General features: G+C 39.7%; 1 protein-coding gene across 4 annotated transcripts in view; it reads right to left on the minus strand.

The window, feature by feature from the left end:
- Positions 1 to 22,460, minus strand: part of HSD17B12 (hydroxysteroid 17-beta dehydrogenase 12) — a 162,434-nt gene that overhangs the window by 51,595 nt on the left and 88,379 nt on the right. For all 4 annotated transcript variants that reach the window (XM_027114947.1, XM_027114950.1, XM_027114948.1 and 1 more), the window contains one exon: positions 8,872 to 8,979. In XM_027114947.1, coding sequence (XP_026970748.1) covers positions 8,872 to 8,979 — 108 coding nt within the window. The remainder of the gene's footprint in view (positions 1 to 8,871; positions 8,980 to 22,460) is intronic.

Genomic DNA, 22,460 nt, shown 5'->3' on the forward strand with positions numbered 1-22,460 from the left:
AACAATTAAGAAAATGGTAATAGGAACATACATATCAATAATTACCATAAATGTAAATGGATTAAATGCTCCAACCAAAAGACACAGAGTGGCTGAATGGATACAAAAACAAGACCTATATACATGCTGTCTACAAGAGACCCACTTCAGACCTAGGGACACGTACAGACTGAAAGTGAGGGGGTGGAAAAAGATATTCCATGCAAATGGAAATCAAAAGAAAGCTGGAGTAGCAATTCTCATATCAGACAAAACAGACTTTAAAATAAAGTCTACTACAAGAGACAAAGAAGGACACTACATAGTAATCAAGGGCTCAATCTGAGAAGAAGATATAACAATTGTAAACATTTATGCACCCAACATAGGAGCACCTCATTACATAAGGCAAATGCTAACAGCCATAAAAGGGGAAATTGACAGTAACACAATAATAGTAGGGGACTTTAACACCCCACTTTCACCAATGGACAGATCATCCAAAATGAAAATAAATAAGGAAACACAAGCTTTAAGTGACACAAACAAGATGGACTTAACTGATACTTATAGGACATTCCATCCACAAACAACAGAATACACTTTCTTCTCAAGTGCTCATGGAACATTCTCCAGGATAGATCGTATCTTCGGTCACAAATCAAGCCTTGGTAAATTTAAGAAAATTGAAATACTATCAAGTATTTTTTCCAACCACAGCGCTATGAGACTAGATATCAACTACAGCAAAAAAAACTGTAAAAAATACAAACACATGGAGGTTAAACAATATGCTACTAAATAACCAAGAGATCACTGAAGAAATCAAAGAGGAAATCAAAATATACCTAGAAACAAATGAAAATGAAAACATGACAACCCAAAACCTATGGGATGCAGCAAAAGAAGTTCTAACTGGCAAGTCTGTAGCAATACAATCCTACCTCTAGAAACAAGAAAAATCTCAAATAAACAATCTAACCTTACACCTAAAGCAATTAGAGAAAGAAGAACAACAAAAGAAGAACAACAAAAACCCAAAGTTAGCAGAAGGAAAAAAATCATAAAGATCAGAGCAGAAATAAATGAAAAAGAAATGAAGGAAACAATGGCAAAGATCCATAACTAAAAGCTGGTTCTTTGAGAAGATAAACAAAATTGATAAACCTTTAGCGAAACTCATCAAGAAGAAAAGGGAGAACACTCAAATCAACAGAAATAGAAGTGAAAAAGGAGAAGTAACAACTGACACTGCAGAAATACAAAGGATCATGAGAGATTACTACAAGCAACTGTATGCCAATAAAATGGACAACCTGGAAGAAATGGACAAATTCTTAGAAAAGCACAACCTTCCGAGACTGAACCAGGAAGAAATAGAAAATATAAACAGACCAATCACAAGCACTGAAATTGAAAGTGTGATTAAAAATCTTCCAACAAACAAAAGCCCAGGACCAGATGGCTTCACAGGCGAATTCTATCAAACATTTAGAGAAGAGCTAATGCCTATCCTTCTCAAACTCTTCCAAAACATAAGGAAACACAAACACAGAGGGAGGAACACTCCCAAACTCATTCTACGAGGCCACCATTACCCCGATACCAAAACCAGACAAAGATGTCACAAAAAAGAAAACTACAGGCCAATATCACTGATGAACACAGACACAAAAAAACCTCAACAAAATATTAGCAAACAGAATCTAACAACACATTAAAAGGATCATAAACCCCACTTGATCATGGTGTATCCCAGGAATGCAAGGATTCTTCAATATATGCAAATCAATCAATGTGATACACCATATTAAGAAACTGAAGGATAAAAACCATATGATCATCTCAATAGATGCAGAAAAAGCTTTCGACAAAATTCAACACCCATTTATGATAAAAACCCTCCAGAAAGCAGGCACAGAGGAAACTTACCTCAACATAATAAAGGCCATATATGACAAACCCACAGCCAACATCGTCCTCAGTGGTGAACAACTGAAACCATTTCCACTAAGATCAGGAACAAGACAAGGTTGCCCATTCTCACTGCTATTATTCAACATAGTTTTGGAAGTTTTAACCATAGCAATCAGAGAAGAAAAAGAAATAAGGGAAGAGGCCATACATTTTGTTTTCTTTCTACTCTACCAGAACTGTCTCCTTAATCAAGGGGGAAGTTTTGGGAAGTATCCTCACCCCTAGAAGGCATGAAAAATCATATTGTGGAATAACAGAGAAACTCCACCCTCTCTGCAAACTATCATCCTACCATGCTCCTGTAATCCTTTCCTACCTACATTAGAATAATAGCCTCTGTCCTTTCTTGAGCCTGAGTCATTTTATACCTGGACTACAGGTAAAAAAAAGGAAGGAGGGTATTTCCAAACACTTATCATTGGTGCTCTCTCAACTAACTTTATTTTGCCCTACTATTTTTCGTCCCCTCTCAGCACCCAACTAATCGCCAACCTACCACTACAGTTTCCTCTTTAAGCCTCTCTTCTCCATTTCAAAATGATTTCTCCATGTCTTTCGTTAACTAAAATAGTTATTTCCTCAGGGTGACTGATCCAGCAAGGAGACAGTAAACTGAATGTACTAATCCCAATAAGATGTAAATGAAGATGTCATTGCCCTTTCAGAGATATTTACATTTCAAAAGAAGGCAATTTAAAACTAATTTCTAATTAGTAAAATTCCTGAAATGGGCAAGAAGATAATCTGTAGCGTTATATATTTTTAAACCCTCTGAAGAAGCAAGACTCTTCTACTTGTAACTTCCTTCATCAATTGGGACTGGAAAGCCACATAACTTCCCAGTGCGCTCAAGATTTCTTCCTTCCCAGGGTTCCTAGAAAAGTTTTCCTCAACCCAGTTCCTGTAGGCTTGCGGCTCCCTCTCCTAGGCATCTACTTCCTCTTTCTTTGACACTGAACTATAAGGAAGCCATCTCTGGATCCCAACCAAATTAATTACCTGGGAGTTTGCCATTTTGAAGATCACTGGTCCTTTTCCCCAAGTAGCTAAAAATACTCTTGGGTCTTTTGTTTAAAAGCTTTGAAAATTAAGTATAAACAGTTATAGAGTTGGCTGATCTTAACTATTAATCTCTGCTCAAACTATCTTTTAAGATACTTATTCCCAACACTCAACTATTCTCCATCTCAGAACATTCAGGGAAATACTAGGTTGTAGGGGAGAAAAACAGAACACAAATGCTTCCCAAGTATTTCCCATAATCCATAAGGTTGCTTAGACAAGGATAATCAAGAGGTATTTTTGCGTTCAGCTTAGAAGGGAAGGATACCAATTTAAAAATAACCCACCAAATACATTAATAGAACAATTATTCATTTATGAAGGGCATAGGAAGAAAAGAGAATAAAAAGGTCTATTCCAGATTTTGCAATCAATGACTCTTTGCAATCAACTGACTTTTATTATCTATACATATTGTTGTTATTTAAATGATGCTTCCTAATAAAATTATGGGCACTGTGTAGAGACAGGAAAAAGTTGATGGGTAATAAATAGGCCTAAGAAACTAAGCCATCACAGGTTGTCACCCTGTACCAACTGATTCTCTTGACTCTACAAGTTACATAAATAATGATAGTATGGGCTTCCCTGGTGGCACAGTGGTTAAGAATCCGCCTGCCAATGCAGGCGACTCAGGTTCAAGCCCTTGTCCGGAAAGATGCCACATGCCGCGGAGCAACCATGCCCGTGCGCCACAACTACTAAGCCTGCGCTCTAGAGCCCGTGAGCCACAACTACTGAAGCCCACGTGCCTAGAGCCTGTGCTCTGCAACAAGAGAAGCCACCCAATGAGAAGCCCGCGCGCCGCAACGAAGAGTAGCTCCCGCTCACCGCAACTAGAGAAAAGGCCACGCACGGCAACAAAGACCCAAGGCAGCCAAAAAATAAATAAATAAATAAGTTTAAAAAATAATAGTAATGATAGTATGGGTGGAGAGGACCTTCACAGCATTTGGCATAGGGAAATTCTTGGTCTAGTATGAATTAAAAGCTTGAATAAAGCTATGGTTGATTTTTTTTTTTTAATGAATCACAGAACAAGTAACTATCTTTTTCCAGGAGGACCTTTCTATTTTTACCTCTAGAATAAAGAATGTCACTTTTTAAAAGTTAAAAAAATCATAGTGAAATTTGAAAAAAGTATTCTCTGTGGCATATTTCTAAATGCAAGGCTACTCCCCTGGCCTTGGTAACTTACGCCTCCTGCGATGTATTGTATGAAGTCCTCCAAACCAATCTGGAACACACATGAGAGTCTCTCTTGAGGAATCAAGTGAGCATTATAGCAGTCATATTTTGTTAACTAATTGTTTGCTTATTGAAAGCAGCACTGATGTCATTTTCTCTAAATAGCTGAAGTATTTTAAGTTTTCTCAAATCTGTGTTTCTTGGCCTTTGCCTGAGAGAAGACAGCAGATGCTTACTTATTTTACACACCAGAGTTAAGAATTCATTGTCTCAACCTTACGCATTTATAGTCTTATCAAGTGATGGTGACCTTTCGGCACAAATTCACACAATTCATGGCCATTTTCTTTCTGCTTATCTTATTGAAAACAATGTTTCTTTCAGAACCAATAGCTTTGGCATTTTCCTTTGTAATTCTGAAAATATTAATTTTCTTTATTAAGCACTGACTATACTTTAGTGGTTAGTGCTATTCAAACAAATGGAATGTACCTTGGTGATTTTTATTTCTTTTTATCATTACTGGTTTCATTAATACTCGGTAGACAAAATTCTTTCCTATGACTTAATATGGATTGCTAAATCTTACTAGAAATCAATGTACATGTTTGTTATTTTAGGGAATGTTATAAAGGTGAGCCTGACATTAAGCAGAGTTCCGAGGAAGGAGAATAAATAAGATTATTTATTAGATAGATGGGGAGGAAAAAGGGAAGAAAGAAAGTGAAGGGGCTATAGGCCCAGGTAATCATAAAAAAAAAAAAAGAAAACATCGGGGCTTCCCTGGTGGTGCAGTGGTTGAGAGTCCACCTGCCGATGCAGGTGGGTTCGTGCCCCAGTCGGGGAGGATCCTACATGCCGCGGAGTGGCTGGGCCAGTGAGCCATGGCCGCTGAGTCTGCGCGTCCGGAGCCTGTGCTCCGCAACGGGAGATGCCACAACAGTGAGAGGCCCGCGTACCGCAAAAAAACAAAACAAAACAAAACAAAACAAAAAAAGAAAACATCAACACCAGATGCCTCCCACAAGTTCTAGAGGGTTATACCCATACTAGAGAAAGAAATGTAAGATTTGAGTTGAAATATGACCTAGCAATAAGATAAAATTTAGCTCATAAAGGTGTTTTAATAGTTTCCTCAAGAATCTTGACAAATTAAAATTACAATGCAATATATCTGCTAATAAATGTCAATATAATTATACAAAGCTTATGATTAAGGAGACAGTTCTGGTAGAGTAGAAAGAAAACAAAATGTATAGCCAATTAATAGTATAATGTATGTGAAAGTGCTGCTATAAACTTTAAAGGAGTATGTAAACATTAGCTATAATTATTTTTATTATTGATCTGTAACCAACCTAGAAATCAAAAATTAAGTTGTCTGTGTATGTGTGTGTGTGTCTCCATAAGTATTCAATCAGAAGTATTTAATTACAATATAACTTCAAAGCAGGGTTTCTCAACCTCAGCACTGTTGAGATTTTAGACTGATCATTCTTTGCTGGGGGAGTCTGTCCTGTGCACTGAGGGATGTTTAGCAGCATCCCCGCCCTGTACCCACCAGGGGCCAGTAGAACTTCCTCCTCCTCCCCCCTCAATTAGCGACAAACAGAAATGTCTCTGGACATTGCCAGACGCTGCAAAATTGCCCCTGGTTGAAAGCTATGTTAAAGCACAAGAAAAACCTAGAAATTATATTTATGGCTCTCCCGCACAAACTGAGGATGAGAGACAGCCAAGATGAACTAGAGCTAGATATCCATCACTAGGCACATGTGGCTACTGAACACTTAAAAGGTAGCTAGTCCGAACTGAGATATGTTATAAATGTAAAATACACCCTAGACTTGAGGATTTGGTATGAGAAAAAGAACATAAAATGTTTCAAAAAACTTTATGTGGATTACATGTTAGTGATAATATTTTGGATATAGTGGGTTAAAATAAAATACATTATAAAAATTAGTTCATTTGTTCCTTTTTGCTTTTTAAAAATGTGGCTACTAGAAATGTTCAAATTAAATGTGTGGTTTGCATTATATTTCCAGTGGACAGTGCTGAACTTGTGCAAAAAATTATCCCTCCTTCACACTATACGTTCCAGGCAGCCTTTGATAACAGAGAGCTCTGTCCCCAGTTTTCTCTTTACCTTCTCTCCATTCTCCTTGGATTAGCTCCAGTTTCCTTTCTTCAGTGAGATTACTACTCAGAGATGACTTACCTCCAAACTCTATCTCTAGTTAGGAGCTCTACCAAAACCTAGATCCATATGTCCACTATCGACTTAACAACCCCACTTGGACATCCTAGAGGAACCCCAAACTTAAATGATCCTCATTCCCAAAAAGGCTCCTCCTCCAGGATTCCCCATTTTATTAGATGGCACTATTGACACAGATGTTCAAGCCAGAAACCTGAAGGTCATCATGAGTTCTCTTGCAATCTCTCACAAGTAGAGTCCTGCTTCCTCTACTCCCTCAGTATTTCTGGAATCGTCCTTTTTCCTAACACTGGCTAGGCCAAGTCACCATTATTTCTCCCCATATCAACTCCATCATCCCTTTTACCCTCTTATTACACCCTGCCCTCCCCATCTCAACACTTGGCCCACAAGTAACTATTTTTGATTAGGGCTGTCCTTCCCTTTAGAACATTATACTACATAAAGCCAGGCGCTTTCCTGTTCATTGTTGTATCTCCAGTTCATTGACTGACGAATGAATGAATGAATGAATGAATAAAGAGGGGTGTAAACTGCTGACTCACAGGTTGCAATTTACTAAGGGGCTGGACTACAAAAGCAGTGGTTCCATTAGCATATGTGGCCCAGGAAAATATCAACCCTTAGGTCTAAATATCAATGTACCCTCATCCTTAACAGATCTATCTATTGTGCATAAAATCACACTGCAGACTTTCTATATACTGGGTCAGGAAAGAACAGCTGAAGAGTGCCTTTTATAACCCTCCAGCCCAGCAGCAAACCTGATGCCTGACATCTTCCATTTTAATGGCATAGTCTCAGAGTAGCTATAGTTTCAAAGTTACCCAGTGAAAAGCAGCTGAAATTTATACAAAGCTAAGAACAACTGTGATTAACTGAACCACTCCTGAAACAAAGTTATTCTCCAAGAACACAAGTTCAAAATAAGTCTCCTCTCATTAGGGATCCTTGATCCCCCTCCTTGCCTAAGCCAGCCTTCACTCTCCAGTCCACGACTAGTTTGAAAGGGGTTTGGATGGACTATGGCGGTGTCTATCCTAACTAGGAAGTTACAGCTACTACTGACTTGGAATTTTTTAAAAGTTGAGAATTTTACAGACGTTAGCTGTGCTTTAGGTTAAGCTAAAGGAAGAAGAGCTTGTGAAAGACTCCGAGTAATGTATGTATTAGAGAAGAACAAGGCAAAAATTAGACCTGTGTGTTCATTCATCTTTTGCTACTGGCTCTCCTGTAAGTATGGGAATAGCTGTGAGGGTAGGTGGGGTGTGGTGATGTATGACATGGACCAGGCAGGAGCTGAAAAGATAACATCAAAGCCAGGGTTAACCCCAGGTCCAATGGCACTATGTAGGGCTAACTTTTTTTAAATTGCCTTTTCAAGAAATTATATGAGACCATTCTTTTACAGTATGAGGAAGACAGGTGGGGTCGTGACTAAAGAAAGGTTAAGAAACATTTTTTAAAAGTATTTTCTCTTCGTTGTTCCTCCTTTTATAATCCAATAAAGAAAACAATGGCAATTACCAGGTTCCCACCAATTTAGGCAGTGGGATAAAGAGATTTAGTGAAGAAGTGACATTTTTCTGAACTAGATGCCCTTTTTCTTTCTAGAAATGAGTCAGAGAATGCTGGGTGACTTTCTGAAGCCTGTTTTTTTTTTTTCTTTTCCTCAAAATCTGGTGAATCTTTTCCATAACAAGGACCAATACTTCCACATCTCAGCAGAAGCATCCGTTTTTGGCAATAAGGTAGCTGAGGTGTGACACAAGGAAGTAGGAGACTCAGAAAAAACAAACAGTGGCTAAATCCCATGCGCAGTACTCAGTCTCTACGGCAGCTTAGGCAAGTCACTCATCTCTCTGAGCCACGTCTTCTCAACTGGGGTGATACCTCTCCCCCCAAGGGAACAAAAATTGATTCCGGGGTATGGTGTGAGCTCTTATCCTTTTTATGTATAAAGAACAGATATACATACAGCACATAAACAAGATACCCAGTGGATCTGTGGTATTAAAGTCTCATGGGAGGGTAGACTAGGGGAAAATAATGTCTAAAAAGGCTCCTCGTTGGGGAGGGGGTAATATTGAACAAAAGGCTGAGACCCCTCTAAGCCTTTATTTCCTCAGCTGTAAAACTGGGTCAGCATTACCCACCACAAAGGATTATTATGATATAGCTATATCTAAGTATATACAGAGAGAATGAGAGACTGGAAATAAAGCAGGCAGGGAAACAACCTAAATTGTAGCATCATCATTAAAACACGACCCAAAACATAAAGATTCAAGTGTATGTAGATCCATATCATCTAATGATCACTTGTATTAACAAGACAATTTTCTTCTCACTAGTCATTTCACCAATTGAACACCTAACATCCAAAAAGAAAGTCCTAGTCAATAAATGCAAGAAGAATCTGTAAACATGAAAAAGATACAAACCTAAAACACCAATTTCAAGACCTGCCAAGCTTGTTTTAATTTTATCATAAATATCTTCTGATGCAAAGTCAACAGCAATGGTCTTTGTTTCCACTTTGAATTTTTCTCCTAGGGAAAAAAACACAAATGGAGAGAGGAAAAATTAATATATGATTTAATTAATTAATTAAATTAAGATTTAAGCATTTGATGACATTACCCTTTCAAACACTTTCCCCCCCAAGTTTTATATGAAATTTAGACCAGGATAATTTTAAGCGATCATGAGAGCACCTAAGATATGATATAGAGTCAACACAGTAGTTCTGCAATAAAAATTCCAATGTTATCACAGAGCTGGCTGAATGTTCCTTAATTGGTTCTCCTATAAACCAATAATGATGACTTTTTAGACCCTTAGGTACAAATAAAAAAACATGATGCATATCATAATATTATATACTCTTTAAATATCACTGGTTTGTGATTTTAATTGCAAACTGATACTTCATAATTTCAGGAAAAAGTCTTAAGTGTGATCTATTAAAACAAAAAATCCACCTTATTAAAGTGGAAATAAAATGAATGATCTGGGCTTCCCTGGTGGCGCAGTGGTTGAGAGTCTGCCTGCCGATGCAGGGGACACAGGTTCGTGCCCTGGTCCGGGAAGATCCCACATGCCGCGGAGCAGCTGGGCCCGTGAGCCATGGCCACTGAGCCTGCGCATCCGGAGCCTGTGCTCCACAACGGGAGAGGCCCGCGTACAGCAAAAAAAAAAAAAAAAAAAAGAATATGATCATATTGGAATTTAGGAGCTTGGTTAATAATGAATAATCACTACATTTAAAAAGCCACACAAAATGCATAGTAATGGAGCTACAAAGTGATACCAGAAAGACCTGTGTTCTACTTTGCACAGGACTGTTAAGGTCCAAACAGAGCTAAGGGAAATAACAGATTCAGAAATGAGACCCTGGAGAAACAAAACTCATCTGAGGGAACATGTCATGTTGATTTCTGCCTTCACTAGTGAGCGGCTTTGAGAAGATGGCATGGACTGCGAGGTCACCCAGACTTGGGTACCAATTTGACTTCCACACTTATTTGCTAAATGACTTTCAGCAAGTCACATACCCTCTATGGGCCTCAGCATCCTCTTGTGAAAATGAAGGTAATAATGACCATTAGTGCTATCAAAGGTACCAAAGTATTACCTTTAGTACTAACAATACTACCATGTACTGGCATACATGAGGCACTCCATAAAGTCTCCAAGAATGCTTATTCTTTGGAGCTTGATGAGAATTCAAATGAATTAATTTAAAAATCCTGCTTCCAAAAATAAAATTTTCTTCCTTCGAAGTCAATGCCAGTTTATCACAGAATATACAGCAGTAATCCACATAGGAGGTTTCTGTTCTTGATCTGAAAGGATTTATGTCTAAAACTAAAGAGCTGGTTCACAAGAGATTCTTTAGACTCAATGAAAAGTATCCATCCTAGATGGGAATCTATGAATAAACAAGAGAGGATATAACTGACCTGGAAAATACCTTATCTGGTGTTAAAGGTATACCTGCTATTCGAATATAAATGAGTTATTACGTGTTCATGTAATGGACAGCCAGATACAGGGCTGTCATTTCCCAGTAGCTGGTCTGACATGTCTTAGCATAAATGGTTCACAGAATTTACCACAAGTAAGTAAAGAACTCTGCCTTTATTAGAGCCACCAATTCACAAGAAAAAAGACCAAAATCAAAAGGCTGAAGGATACCTTTTATTGAATGTAAAACTTTATTCTGGAAGTAAAATAAGATAAAATTTATCTATTTATTTGAGGAAAGCAACAACTGTTTCCACACTAGCACTATATACTGACATTTAGGAAAATTTCTCTCTAGGAATAAAAGCTACCTCACAACCCCTGAAATCAAATTTACTTTTAGATCTCACAGGATTTGGTGAATGTACTTATATGGCACAGTCTTACATAGATATGCTGCTTAAAAAAAAAAAAAATTCAGAGACCCTTTTGGAAAGAATATTACTTAATAAGAACCCTCCAGTAAGCTCTTTCTTATGTCTTCACACTAGGATAAGCAAAATGGTTTCTGACACAAGTTTTTCAAGATAAATAAAAATTTGAACTTATACCTGAATTACTCTGAACCATGTTCTAGTCCAGTTAACGTTGTTTACTTTCTCTTAACTTTTCTTCACTGACTCTATTGTGGGCTTTTCTTTCTTTCTTTCTTTCTTTCTTTCTTTCTTTCTTTCTTTAACATAGGTCAGCTCCTGTCACCCTCCTTGCAATCCTCCAAAGCGTTCCATCTCTTTTACAGTAAGAACCAAAGTCTTCAGCATCAGCCTGATACTGAACTAATCTCCACCCACTTACTCTCCAGTTGCTCCCCAGCCTTGGTCACAGGGGTCCTAGCAGTTCTTTAGACACAGGATGTTCCCCAAATACACTCAAGGCTTTTGAACTTACTGTGCCCTCTGTCTGGAATGCTTTTCCACATCCCCTGTCTCTGTTGGGTCTTTAAGTAAATGTTACCTTCTCAGAGAAGCCTTCATTGACCACCCTGTAAAAAATGCAGAGCTTCCCTGGTGGCGCAGTGGTTGAGAGTCCGCCTGCCAGTGCAGGGGACACGGGTTCGAACCCTGGGCCAGGAGGATCCCGCATGCCACAGAGCAGCTAAGCCCGTGCACCACAACTACTGAGCCTGCGCTCTAGAGCCCGTGAGCCACAACCACTGAAGCAAGCGCCTGGAGCCCGTGCTCCTCAACGGGAGAGGCCACTGCAGTGAGAGGCCTGCGCTCCGCAGCAAGGAGTGGCCCCCGCTCGCCGCAACTGGGGAGAGCCGGCGTGCAGCAACAAAGACCCAAATCAGCCAAAAATAACTAAAAAAAATAAAAATTAAAAATGCAGCCATTCCTCCCCAGCACTCCTTGTCCCCCTTCCCTGCTTCACTTCACTCCATCGTGCTTACACCTCTCTAATGTACTATATACTTTAAGAACGCACGTGTTTGCTGTCATCTACTCCCACCAGAATTAAGCTTGTGAGGACAAGGTCTGGGATCTGCTTTGTTCAGTTGCTCAACGTCACAAAGCCTCCAGGGTCCTTCCACGCTTTTCTCCTATTCCCCTAGGCTGGCTCTCCTCTTGGCTTCAAGAGAGCCACTGCCATTCCAAGCATCCATGCAGGCAATGTTCAGAGGCAGAAATGGGGCATCCTTGTTATATGTCCCTTTTATAGTGAGGAAAACTTCCTCAGAAGAATCCAGCAGACTTCCCTCACATTTCTTTTCCCAAGATTATGGGATATGTCTTAAAAAACTCAAAAAAGAGCTAACATAGGATCCTGCAACCCCACTCCTGGGCATATATCTGGAGAAAAACATGGTCTGAAAGGATACATGCACCCCAATGTTCATTGCTGCACTACTTACAACAGCCAAGAGAAAGAAGCAACCTAAGTGTCCATCGACAGAGGAATGGATAGAGAAGATGTGGTACACATATACAATGGAATACTACTCAGCCATTAAAAAAAGAATGAAATAATGCCATTTGCAGCAACATGGATGGACCTAGAGACTGTCATACTGAGTGAAGTAAGTCAGACAGAAAAAGAGAAATATCCTATGATATCGCTTATATGCAGAATCTAAAAAGAAATGATACAAATGAACTTATTTACAAAACAGACTCACAGACTTAGAGAATGAACTTATGGTGACGGGGGGTGGCGGGGGAGAGGATGCGGGGAAGGGAGAGTTGGGGAGTTTGGGATTGACATGTTACACACTGCTATATTTAAAATGGACAACCAACAAGGACCTACTGTGTAGCACAGGAAACTCTGCTCAATATTATATAACAACCTAAATGGGAAAAGAATTTGAAAAAGAATAGATACATGTATTTGTATAACTGAATCAACTTTTGCTGTACACCTGAAACTATCACATTGTTAATCAACTATATGCCAATTTAAAAAAATTTTTTTTAAAGATTATGGGATATGCATGCTCTTGACCAGGCCCATGTACTGGCTTTGAGGATTCCGTGAACCGTCCCTACCACTACCACCAAGTTGTGTGAATCAAAAATAGTAGCACATATGTAAGAATAGGACAGGAAATGCCTCTCTTTGGCCAAGACGATTAGAAAAGAAGTATGAAGGATGTTCTAAAAAGCTGAGGTGGAGATAGCTGGCTTCCTTAGGAGCTAGGAAATAAATCTAGGCATCTTCCCCCTCCCCATAGTCTATCAGCTCTCATCTGACCCTGCCAACAGAAACCAACACAGACAAACAAGAATCCTCAATTTTAAACATCAGTACTGGGCTTCCCTGGTGGCGCAGTGGTTGGGAGTCCGCCTGCTGATGCAGGGGACACGGGTTCGTGCCCTGGTCCGGGAAGATCCCACATGCCGCGAAGCGGCTGGGCCCGTGAGCCATGGCCGCTAGCCTGTGCGTCCGGAGCCTGTGCTCCGCAATGGGAGAGGCCACAACAGTGAGAGGCCCGCGTACAGCCAAACAAACAAACAAACAAAAAAACCATCAGTACAAGGATGTAATAAGCACCTGGAAGAGAAGTGGGGACCACATACACGTAAAACAACCTTCATTTCCACCTTCGCCACCTCCCCTACCCAAGGTTCTTCATAAGACTACCAGTCCACAACTCAGCAACAGCCCACCACTGGGGAAGAGTAAGAACTTCATCAGAGACATACTTGGAGACATACTTCTGAGTACTCTGATCCTTGCCCACCACAGAGGCCCATGACATGACAGCCTCTGTCAAGTCTTTCCTCCAGGGTAGGAGCTGTGATAAGTTAAAATAAATACCCTACAAGTGTGTGGAATAAAGATATACAAACAAGTGAATCTGAAGGTTGCAATGGAAAGGGATGAGCCACTCAACTGCCCCTTCAAGGAAATTCTGGTTACCCCAGCTGCTGGGGTATCATCAGCAGACAGCTTTCAGGTGTCAGCCCCTTGGTGGGGGGTGGAGGGAGGCAGGGGGAGGGGGTTGCCTCAGCTTCAGAGAGTTGCCTGAACCAAGATCATGCGTTTCTCATGACATCCACATCCAATGAGTGATTGAGGTGAGAGTATAAAGCCACTGGACAGCTTTTACTGCCCACATTCTGATTCCAAAAGTATAGTCTGTTTACTATCTTATTTTTCTGTTCTTTCGTAATGCCCTAGTTTTAATTATTCTAACTTTAAGTTTTAATATGTCTAGTAGTGCAGAGCTCCTTTACTACTACTCTTTTTCAAAAGTTTATTGGTTTTCCTTACTTGTTTAGTCTGTTTTTATTGGGTTGCATTCAACATTTCAATTAAATTTATGAAGAATGACAATGTGGCGTTCCCTCTAGGCTCTCCATTTATTCAATGTCTCACAGTAAAATCTAGTGTTGTGAATTCTTAAAGAAATTAAAGAACTAAAGAATCCCATTATTAGAATACTACATACCATATGCAAAGATACTCCACACTACTGACTTAAACCCTTTGATATTTGAAATTGGATAGGCTAGCATCCTAGCTACTAGTTGTAGCCAAATATAATCATGCCCTCCTTCGCTTTTATCCAGATTGAAATGATTCCAATATGGTCTTGGCCCTCTATCTCTCAGCCTAGGGGCTAAAACAGAAAACTAAGAAGCAAAATCCTCTGATGATTGACATGAGCTGTTCAAGGCAGTCAACTCACTAGAAATGGGGGCAGAAAATCAGCTCTGGCTTAAAAAGTGGGGAATGAAGCTAAGAAATAGCTGGGCTGATACCATTCATCCCTTTTTATCTACTATTCCACTGAAAACCACATGACCACAATGGTAGAATATTAGAAAGCAAATATTATTCATAAATATAGAGCTATAACAATGAATGTCCTAACTGCCTTGAGTCAGTCCATCACTTCTAAGAATGGGTGCCCCACTCCTACACTCACATTGCTGATTTTTACTCAGAGGATCCTGAATTAGTTCAAGTCTGGAATTGACAGAGAAGGAACTTCTTTGTCAAAAGTAGTTTCAAGATGCAGCTAAAACACCTCTCAATATTAAAACTATGACGTGGGACTTCCCTGGTGGTGGAGTGGTTAAGAAACCGCCTGCCAATGCAGAGGACACGCGTTTGATCCCTGATCCGGGAAGATCCCACATGCCACAGGGCTACTAAGCCCACGTACCACAACTACTGAGCCTGTGCTCTGGAGCCCACGAGGCACAACTACTGAACCCGCATGCCACAACTACTGAAGCCTGCATGTCTAGAGCACGTGCTCCACAACAAAAGAAGCCACCGCAATGAGAAGCCCGCACACCGCAATGAAGAGTAGCTCCCACTTGCTGTAACTAGAGAAAGTCCGCGTACAGCAACAAAGACCCAATGCAGCCAAAAATAAGTAAATAAAATAAATTTAAAGAAAAAAAATTAAAATAACACGTTTTTATGTTCAAACCTAGAAAGGTCATGAACATATTCATAATAACCTTATGTTTAACGTACTTCTAGGTCTGGCCATCACTATTTTCATTTTGTTCAACAAATTGACATCTCTCCACTTTCCCTGAAGACTAGGATAATATATTGGTGGTTTATATTGATACAAATACCAGAAAAAAAAAATCGACATCTCTCAAATGTAACAGTTTTGCTCTAAGCATAATCTTATAGGTCTTAGAAAGACTTTCCTCATTTTTTCCCCTGGGTGTCTGGGGATATTAGGTCTGAGAATGCTAGAAAAGAGGCCTAATCTACATAAACTCATGTACTATTTATAATTTTTCTATTAATAACAACCAAAAATAATATATTGATTCTCCTTTCTTGACACATCTGCTCCAAATAAACAATCTGTCTTTCCCCCTAAGTTTCAGTTTCCCCCTATTCATTACAAAATTCCTATTACATTTATCCTTCCTCATCTTTTCCATATTATAAATTTCATCATTTAAGATTCGAGTTGTGTCACCACCTCTGTGGACTGAATTTTCATGATTCCCATTGCCTCCAACGTAAAGCTACTTACTTCCTCTCGACTGTGCTCCTAGAGACCTTCTATATAACACTATTAACACTTCCCATAATACATTGTGCAGAGAGTCTCTACTTCCTAACAAACACAATCAATTTGTTATCTTTGTATTCCCAGCACCTAGCACAATGCCTGGCATATAGCAGAGGTCACTCAAATGTTTGTTGATTGAATAAATGCATCTAGGCCAACACAGCTGATAATATTAAAATCATCTCACTACTTCTTGAACTCCTCTCTATAGAAATAGAACTACATGCCGGTAAGAGATGTCTGTGTGAGACATAATAACAGAAGGTACTTAACATTAGGCTTTTTAAAGCATTAAGATAAATTGAGAAACAACTCAGTTCTTCCATCTGTCCTGCCTGGGTTAGACTACCATCCACATGGAAGTAGAAACACTTTAGAGTAATTAGAAACCTTAGAAAACCATCCAGTCTCATGAATAAAGTACTCCAGGAGCTTAACTCAGGGGCACGGAGATGAACGTGGAAGACACTTTAGTCATGGGACCACTCTCCCTCTCCCCAGCCCTGAAAAAGATAATCAGGGGGAGAGGAGAGACTCTTGGGAAAATGGTACTATATTCAATGCCTACCAATTTTAGCTTCTTAAATCTAAATTCATTAAATTCAATTTGTAACTATAAAAATGTACTGCATGTTTTGAAAACCCCCTCCATTTTCACATGTTTTACAATATTTAGAGCTGTAAAAAGTGAGTCTTTTGTACTTTTTCTAAGTTTTAGGAGAAAACAAAGAACAAGTCCCCTAAACATATCCTTTCCACTTAACTTCACTCCTTTTCCTGTTTTCTTTTTTACCCCCAAACCTCACCATCTCCCTTCACCCCTGCCCCTTGGGATTAGACATCTCCCCACAGAGAAAACCTCCCTTATGTAGCTCTGGAGAAAAGGTGCTTATGCCCTAGATGGGAAAAATTCATCTGACTCCATTTTTTTTTAAAGGCCCACTTAATTATAATTATCAGAGATGCTACACAAATCATGGTCCATTTCTTTTTTACATTGCCCTTGAAAATATATTCATGACAATTTTAATCTCAGATGAAGAGACTCACTTTCAGTCAAATCAAAAAATCTGTCATAGCATCATCAGGGATTCCATCCCAAACCAAGTATTTATTTATTTTAAGCCAAGGTTATTATATATTTTATTCATTACAGCCTATTTAACTAGAACAGCCATCTGTACTAAATAAAAACCTTAAACCATGTGAATTTGTTTTACTGATAGGGCATGAATAGGTCCCATTCTTTTTAAGCCCTGAGTTCTACATTTGGTTCAGGTATTGTAGACCCCTGGACAAGGCACCTTTGAAGAAATTTTCAAATAAAGATGTTTATTTTCTACACTTGGAGGGAAAAAAAAGGCCTGCCAATGGAAAAATCTGAATTTTATTTTTTGAGGTGAGAAAAATATAAAAATTATTTCTAACATTATTATGCTTAAGATTCCAAGATGATACTGCTAATACTATGGAAGCAGAGTATTATGGGCTGAATATTTGTGTCCCCTCCCCCAATTCATATGTTGAAGGCCTAACCCCCAATATGATGGTGTTTGGAGGTGGGGCCTATGGGAAGTAATTAGGTTTAGCTGAGGTCATGAGGGTGGGGCCCTCATGATGGGATTCGTGACCTTGTATGAAAATGAAGAGAGAGAGAGCTCTTTCTCTCTACACAACACACCTAGGAAAGGCCAAGGAGACACAGGGAGAAGACAAGCCAGGAAAGAGGCTCTCACCAGGAACTGAATCTGCCAGGACCTTGATCTTGGACTTCCCAACCTCCAGAACTGTGAGAAACAAAGGTCTGCTGTTTAAGAGACCCAGACTATTGGGGCTTCCCTGGTGGCCCAGTGGTTAAGAATCCACCTGCCAATGGAGGGGACACGGGTTCAAGCCCTGGTCGGGGAAGATCCCACATGCCACAGAGCCACTAAGCCCGTGCACCACAACTACTGAGCCTACACTCTAGAGCCCATCAGCCACAACTACTGAAGCCTGAGCGCCTAGAGCCTGTGCTCTGCAACAAGAGAAGCCACCACAATGACAAGCCCACACACAACGAAGAGTAGCCTCCGCTCGCCACAACTAGAGAAAGCCTGAACACAGCAACAAAGACCCAACACAGCCAAAAATAAAAATAAATAAATTGAAAAATAAAAAGAGAGAGAGAGAGAGAGACCCAGACTATGATATTTTATTATGGCATCCTGAGCTGACCAAGACATAGAATTTGTTCAAAACAGCATGGGGATGCAGTCAGAAGCTCTGCACTTGAATGCCAACTCCATCACTTGGCTGAGGGTCCTTCAATCAAGCCTTTCAACCTTCAGGAAGTCCATTTCTTAGGCTTTAAACTACAAGAAATAATACCCACCCTACAGAATTCCTATGAGGATTACATGTCATAGCATATGAGAATGTATTTTATGAAACTGTAATGTCTTATTCAAATGTTTTCTTTTCCTGTATCTGCCAATATCTACAAAGATGACTGCATGATATATAGTTGTTTTTTCCTAAACAGCACAGGCTGCTATTAGGTATTATCTGTATCATCAACTCTTTCCTCTTTGCATCAGCTGCATATCCCGTCAATCTGACCAAGCACATATACCTCCACTTTAAAGAATGATTTACTTATTACTGTATCACCCATGGAATCTATGGTTACAATATACTACTTACGCCATGCCTTTAGTGTCCCAAGTGTTTCTTTCACTCAATTTGCTTGTGATTAACCTTTGAATTACTATGCTTTATCTATTCCAAGATGCACATTTTTATTCACTTTTTATCTTTGAAATCAGAATGCCTTACAATTGATGGCGTGTCAGTTTAATAGGCCATTTTTCTTTCTTAATGCTTATAAGCTGCATCATTTCATGATCAATGGTGTCTCAGATTTGATGAAAGAAACAGAACCCTGCTGGTCTCCACCCTCCTCTTTCAGGTCACGAAATGAACCAAGGACAGCTTCCAAATGCAAGATTCTCTGGTATTGCAGTGCCTATTACATTCCAACACCACCGCTAGTCAAGAAGGCAGAAACTCGCCCATCCGAAACTAAGACCCAACAACCTTAGCATATGTTCATTCATTTACTCAGGCGACACAGGCATTTGCCACCAGGCAAAGCACCTCACTCCCTAAACTGTCAGTTCTGTGAGGGCAGGGTCCATGTCTGGTATTTTCTTTACCACTATACACTCAGAGCCCAATAGTGCCTGGTACATGATAGGAGCTCAATGAGTATGTTTTGGCTGATTACATTCAAGTACACACTGAGTAGTGTCCACATGTCAGACTTTACCCTGAGAATAATAGCAGATACCTGCAAATAGGTCATGTTTTGGTGAAGGAAATGTGTGTGAACCCATCTGGTGCTCTAATAAACATAAACAAATCATGCAAAGAGAAAGCAATCACTCTTGCAGAGTGGGATTTTCTACAGGAGGTGACACTGGTTTCGAGTCCTTGAGTAGGAATGGGCCAGGCAGAGAAGGAGAAGTAGGCAAAAGCAGAGAGTGGGGAAAAGGAAGGGCATGTGGATGGAGTAGGTGGTACACAGAGAGAAACAGAAAGAAACAGTTCTGTAGAAGGACATTGGTGGAGGCTGTATGTGCCAAGATAACAAGCAGGACCAGCTACATAATTTTCTGGGGCCCAGTGCAAAATAGAAATGCGGGGCCCCTTGTTCAAAAATTAAGACTTTCAGGATGGTGACAGCAGAGCATCAAACCAAAGACAGGGCCCTGTGCAAATGCACAGGATACAGACCTATGAAGGCGGCCCTATAACACGTTGACAAGTTATCCTGTGTGTTAGAGTACTTAGCAGAGGTTCTTAAGCTAGGAAGTGACACGACCACACTTGTTTTTAGGAAGGAAATGCTGTGGCAAAGAGGACACAGCCTATTATCAAAAGTAACGGGCAGGGCTTCCCTGGTGGCGCAGTGGTTGAGAGTCCGCCTGCTGATACAGGGGACACAGGTTCGTGCCCCAGTCCGGGAAGATCCCACGTGCCGCGGAGCGGCTGGGCCCGTGAGCCACGGCCGCTGAGTCTGCGCGTCCGGAGACTGTGCTCCGCGACGGGAGAGGCCACAACAGTGAGAGGCCCGCGTACCGTAAAAAAAAAAAAAAGTAACGGGCAGCTGGGAGAGAACACAGCAGCTACCGAATCAGTCCTAAGAGAAGGGGCCCAAAGAAGGGAGGCAGCAGTGGAAATGGGAGAGCTCTGAGTTAGAGTCTGAGCTGGGGAAGAGAGGACACAATGGTTTTATCCCCCTGCTTTAGATAGTTTATTAACTATAGTATCTTAGAGCTAAAACAGTCTTCATTTGGGACTTCCCTGGTGGTCCAGTGGTTACGACTCTGCATTCCAATGCAAGGGCCACGGGTTTGATCCCTGGTCAGGGAACTAAGATCCCACATACTGCGCAGCCAAAACAAAAATAAATCAAAACATAAAACAGTCTTCATAAGTTTTGCATATGAGGCAACATTCCTCCAATTATGTCTCAGCATTTTTTAAATCACATAAAATGTTTCTGTTATTTTTATTTATTTATTTATTTTGGAAAGCAACTTTTTTCTTGAGGTAGCTTACTTACTGCTCTTTATTGGCTTGAGAAATGAAATTATAGTCATCTCTTGGTATCCAGGGGGATTGGTTCCAGGACCCCCTGTGGATATCAAAATCCACAGAGGCTCAAGTCCCACAGTCAGCCCATGTATTCACGGATTCAACCAACCCAGGATCGTAAACATAATACATGATCCTGTGGTTGGTTGAATCCACAATGTGGAACCCACAGATACAGAGGGCCATGAGTACTACCAGTAAGATCTGAGCCAGAGCTGACCAATTTTCCATGCAGGATGATCGTGAACTAAAAATCAAGTTGGAAATCAAAAGGCATATTTTTGTTACCCTCCGTAACATTCCTCCCTTCTTCTTTCAAAGAGAAAGGTAGTTAGAACTAATTGAAGTCAAATATCACACGGTACCTTTCTTCTAAAAATGCTGATTGTGCTTTTTTTTTTTTTTTTTTAAGTGACCTCTTTTTATTTCAACCTGTCACTCTGTTCTTAAAAGATTCCACCATGGTTTTGTGAGATCTTGCCACAGGAAAAAGTATTCCTTTCAAGATCTGGGTCTCTCACTTTGGTATTTAGAAAAAGGAAGCTTAACAGTTGCTTTTATTTCTTTAAAGACAAAACAAAACAAAACTAGGAACTTTCGAAAAAACACCATAAAATTTAAAGTATCAGCTACTGAAATGAGTATTTTACTTTATGGCAATTAATACTTTGAAGATCAATATAGTTCAACATTTTGTCAAGAGTAGAACCATTTTTCTATTTAACACAAAAAATTTCATTTAAATTATTAAAAGAGCACAGTCTTCATATAGTAAACCAAAGCAAAAGCAAAAGTGCGTGATTTAGAGTCTCCTCCTGTACTCTCTGAACTAAGGATAAGGACCCGACACCAATCACCCTGACTCTAGGACTTCCTAAGGAACTCAGAGGTTCCATGTAAAATGCATAGGGTTGCAGTTAATAGTCTACCAACTAAACAGGAGTAATAACTATTATAGTTATCAATTACTGAGAATCAACTAAATGCAAAAAAGTCTACTGAATGACATCATTATGTCATTTAATCTGCAAAAGAATTTACTGGTACCTTGCTGAAACTTGCAAATGATTACTCTCATAAATTTCAGTTTTCATCATTTGAAAGGCCATCGTTTATTTATTTTTTTTTTAATTTTGAAATAATCTCAAGCAAAGTTGCAAATGCTGTACAAGGAACTTTTTTTCCTGAACCATGTTCCATTCAGTTGCTGATAAGATTCCATCCCCCATAAATCCTTCAGTGTAGCAGTTCTCAAACTGTGGTCCATGACCCTGAGGGTTCCTGAGAGTCAGAAATACCAAGACATTATTTGCCTTCTTCAGCGTTGTGACCATTGCACCAACGGCACAAGAGCAATGATGGGTAAAACTGCTAGAATCTTAACAGGAATCAAAGCAGTAGCACCTAACTATGTTAAAAGTCACTGTATTCTTCACATACTGGCAGTAAAAAAGAAAATAAGTTGGCTTCATTAAAGAATGTCTCCTGATGAAGCAGTAAAATAAGTAATTTTCTTAAATCTCAATTCTTGCGTACACATCTTTTTAATGTTCCATGTGACAAAATGCGAAGTGTGCATAAAGCACCTTTTCTGTGTACCTAATACAATGGCCGTCTTGAGAAAAAGCAGGTGCAATTGAGTCATGAGCTGAATTAGCCCTTTTTTTCATGCAGCATCATTTTACTTGAAAGACCAACTGACAGAAAAACTATGCTTATTCAGATTTGGCAGACATACCTTAAAAAAATGAAAGAAGTAAGTCTGTCACTTCAAGAAAAACAAGCACCAGTATTTACTGTCCATGATAAAACTGGAGATTTTAAGTGAAAATTAGAATTTTGGAAAACTTGTATCCACCATCATGAGAC

Source organism: Aethalodelphis obliquidens, unplaced genomic scaffold (genome assembly GCF_003676395.1).
Source record: "Aethalodelphis obliquidens isolate GAN/ISIS:26980383/991018 unplaced genomic scaffold, ASM367639v1 scaffold14, whole genome shotgun sequence".
Lineage (NCBI taxonomy): Eukaryota > Metazoa > Chordata > Mammalia > Artiodactyla > Delphinidae > Aethalodelphis > Aethalodelphis obliquidens.